Source organism: Anopheles bellator, chromosome X (assembly GCF_943735745.2).
Source record: "Anopheles bellator chromosome X, idAnoBellAS_SP24_06.2, whole genome shotgun sequence".
NCBI lineage: Eukaryota > Metazoa > Arthropoda > Insecta > Diptera > Culicidae > Anopheles > Anopheles bellator.
In genome coordinates, this window is record NC_071287.1 from 3,656,606 (window position 1) to 3,659,916 (window position 3,311).

The following is a 3,311-nucleotide window of genomic DNA, read 5'->3' on the forward strand; positions in this document are numbered from 1 at the left end:
AAATTTGCAATTCAAACCGACCGACCAGTCAAAATGACCGGTGTGGTATATCTAGTGTTGAAACGAGCATAACCTTGAAACTGTACGATCGATACTTCGCGAAATGTCGATCACTAAAGTTGTCTACCGTGAAAATAATGGATTTCTTTTTAGCCAACCTAAAGCCCGATTTGTCTCGAATTTACTGCCTGGACGATAGCTTTTGTGGCTTTGCCTTACAATGATGGGTTCAATGATGATTCATCCAATCACCGAATCCAACGGAACGTGCATTAGAATGTGCTTTGCAATTCCTGTATTGAGTGTATTTATATAATCGGCATTTTAGGTAATGCAATGCGAAATGGTACCGCTATCTTCACTATGAGTTCCCGTAAACGCACAGGACAACTGTTAGGTTTAATTGAGCCGGCTGCTGCGTACGAGAGTGAAGCATTAGGGCGTGTGAGTGAATCAAAGCGCAATAATTGGCGGGCTCTGAGTGCTGCCTTCTCTGAAGACATATCGAGTGAGATTCGGTGTTACCGGATTTGTTAAACAACGATTAACAATATGAACAACACAACTGAAGCCTCACCGAGATACACGCGTTGTTTGTATAGAGTTGGATACTGACAACTATCGCCATGCAGTTGTGTTTGTGGTGGCGAAAGTCTTCGTTTGTTTATGCTGTTATTTGTTATTCAACGAATCTGGTATCGCCGGCGCGGAACCGATCTGTTCTCTACTGTAGGGCAGTAGTTCCTGCCTTTTCAGCATCATTCGATATAACCAAACATAAAATGAGCAAAACAGAAAACATCCCCACTTTTTTTTTTGGTATGCGAAACAATGCCATCGGTCGTCGATATCAACATATTTTTTAACACTTTTTTCCCAGTGATCCCGTCGTCACCCTTAGAACATTTGTCTACACGTCGAATCGATTCGTTGGCTCATATATTAAATATGAAACAAACGTATGTTATAAATATAATGGGGTTTCCATAACTTTTCTGTTTCGTTTCTATTTCTATGACACCAATCTTTTTAATTTTAAATAAAGCGGGCCTGGCGACCAAATTAACTTGCTTCGTGCTCTTCCTTCTCATTTCCGCAGGATAGCAAACAATTAACGGTAAATCAAGGACGGGGTGAAAGCAGCAGAATATAATAACCAGTCACCAGTAGGTGAAACGATCAGCAGCGAGCACAACAGGCAGGAAAGAGTCGCGGGACTCGAGGCGAAGATATGGACGAGTTTTCGCTAACATTCGACGACAACCGGCAGGCGTTGGCGGTAGCGACGGCCGGAACGACACTGGCCCAATTGTCGTCCCATTTCGATGATCTCCACCTCAACCAGAGCGATGCAGCTACTGCTACCCTGTTGAGTGGTCTGGTCGGAGGTAGCAGTCTCCATGGGCACCACCATCATGGGCTGGGGTCGCTCGGGAGCGGCGGTACGACGGGCGCAGCAGCGCCGCTCATCGATCGGCATCATCTTAGTAGCGTGCTGGCCACTAGTGGCGGAGTTTTCGGTAGCGTCAGTGGCGGCAGCGGTGGAGGTGGAAGTGTGAGTAGCGATGGCGGTAGCAGTGTTCAAACCAATGCTCCGAACGCGATGGACACGTTCGTGGCCATGATGGCGAGCAGCTTATCGGGGGTAGCTACGACGGTGGGGAACTCGGCGGGAGTGGCCACTATCACCACGACCAGCGCAGTAAGCAGCGGTAAGCTGGAAGAACGGCCGGTCAAGTACAAGTCGCACACGGAGTGCGTACCGGTACCGTCATCTGAGCATGTGGCCGAGATTGTCGGCCGCCAGGGATGCAAGATAAAGGCGCTGCGCGCGAAAACCAACACGTTCATCAAGACGCCGATCCGCGGTGAGGAGCCGATCTTCGTTATTACTGGCACGAAGGAGGACGTGACGCGGGCGAAGCAGGAAATTCTGTCCGCGGCCGACCACTTCAGCACACTGCGGTCTTCGAAGAAGCAGGCGATAGCGCTGTTGGCCGAGAGCCGCAACATGCTCGGCTACAGTATGCCAGACGAGATTACCATCCAGATACGGGTACCGCAGAAGGTGGTCGGTCTGGTGGTCGGACCGAAGGGGGCCACCATTAAGAACATTCAGCTCAAGACAAACACCTATATCATCACGCCGAAGCGGAACCAGGAATCGGTCTTCGAGATCACGGGCCTGCCAACGAATGTGCACATCGCCCGTCAGCTGATCGAAGAGCACATCGCCACGCGGGCGGGTGCCACGACGACCACCGGTGGCGTGGGCAACGGAAGCGGCGGTGGTGGTGGCGGCGGAAGCGGCAACAGTACCGGTAGTAGCAGCAGTAGCAGCAGCAGCAGTAGCAGCAGCAGCAGTAGCACCACCAGCAGCTCCAGCGGATCATCGCCATCTTCCGGTCTGGGCAGCTCTGGTTCAAGCATTGGCAGCAATGGTGCCGGGGTAGGTGGCACGAGCCTCGGTGGTTGCCTATCGTCGGCGGACGTGAACGGTAATGCGGCTTCACTGATCAACGGATTGCTAGGTGTAAGTGGAGGAACCGATAGTGGAGTTAATGCAGGCAACGTTGGCACTACTGTCGGTGGATTGCTGAACGGAAACCACCATCACCACCATCACCATCACCATCATCACCACCAGCAACAGCAGCCCAATCAGCACCACTCGCACCATCAGCATCATCAACAGCAGCAGAGACAGCAGCAGCAGCAGCAGCAGCAGCAGCAGCAGCAAGCAGCCTTGCTTAACACGGACCTGGCGGTGGGGAGTGCATCCGGGCTGTTCCTCGGCAGTCTGACTAGCGGTGGCGTTGACGGCGAACACGAGTACGATGGCAACCAGTTCATCATCGACAACCTGCTCGAATACTTCAACAGCACGTCCGGCTCGTCTACGTATGACTCGCCGGCGGCCATGGCCACGGCGGTATCATCCACAGACAACATGCCCGATTTCCGCGGTATCTGGGAGAATTTTAGCGAAAGCCAGACATCGGGCGCAACCACCGACACGGACAACTCGTCGCTTGTCTGGACGTTGCCATCGTCGTCACGCAACTCGGTGTCGTACAGTCCCGATGATTTCATCTTTCAGCGATAGATTTTGCTAGAGAAGTGTGTGTACCTCGAGTCGAGGAGCAGTTGTCCCCGTCATGTCGCACCTTTTTCTCAGGCAGGCAGTAGTTCGAATATTGGTCGGGCCTATACCTTGTAGCGTGTGTCCCCACCTCCACCATGAGTCTTGCAGTGGACGACAGACGCACGTCAAGAGAATTAAAGGGGAGTGAGAACAATTTATACAAACA

The 3,311-nt window shown here is 52.0% G+C and overlaps 1 protein-coding gene across 1 annotated transcript; it reads left to right on the forward strand.

Moving 5' to 3' along the window:
* The first annotated feature begins 1,231 nt into the window (after positions 1-1,231).
* LOC131213305 (RNA-binding E3 ubiquitin-protein ligase MEX3C-like) lies at positions 1,232-3,106 on the forward strand. The gene is made up of 3 exons (XM_058207320.1): positions 1,232-2,533; positions 2,648-2,697; positions 2,800-3,106. The coding sequence occupies exons 1-3, from the start codon at positions 1,232-1,234 to the stop codon at positions 3,104-3,106; spliced, it is 1,659 nt and encodes a 552-aa protein (XP_058063303.1).
* The last annotated feature ends 205 nt before the right edge of the window (positions 3,107-3,311 follow it).

Excerpts from the sequence above, each read along its gene's own strand:
- LOC131213305 (XM_058207320.1), top strand. The coding sequence starts at position 1,232 with ATGGACGAGTTTTCGCTAACATTCGACGACAACCGGCAGGCGTTGGCG. Across the intron at positions 2,534-2,647 it reads TGATCAACGGATTGCTAGGT|CAACAGCAGCCCAATCAGCA; the intron begins GTAAGTGGAGGA and ends CATCACCACCAG. Across the intron at positions 2,698-2,799 it reads CATCAGCATCATCAACAGCA|TCTGACTAGCGGTGGCGTTG; the intron begins GCAGAGACAGCA and ends GTTCCTCGGCAG.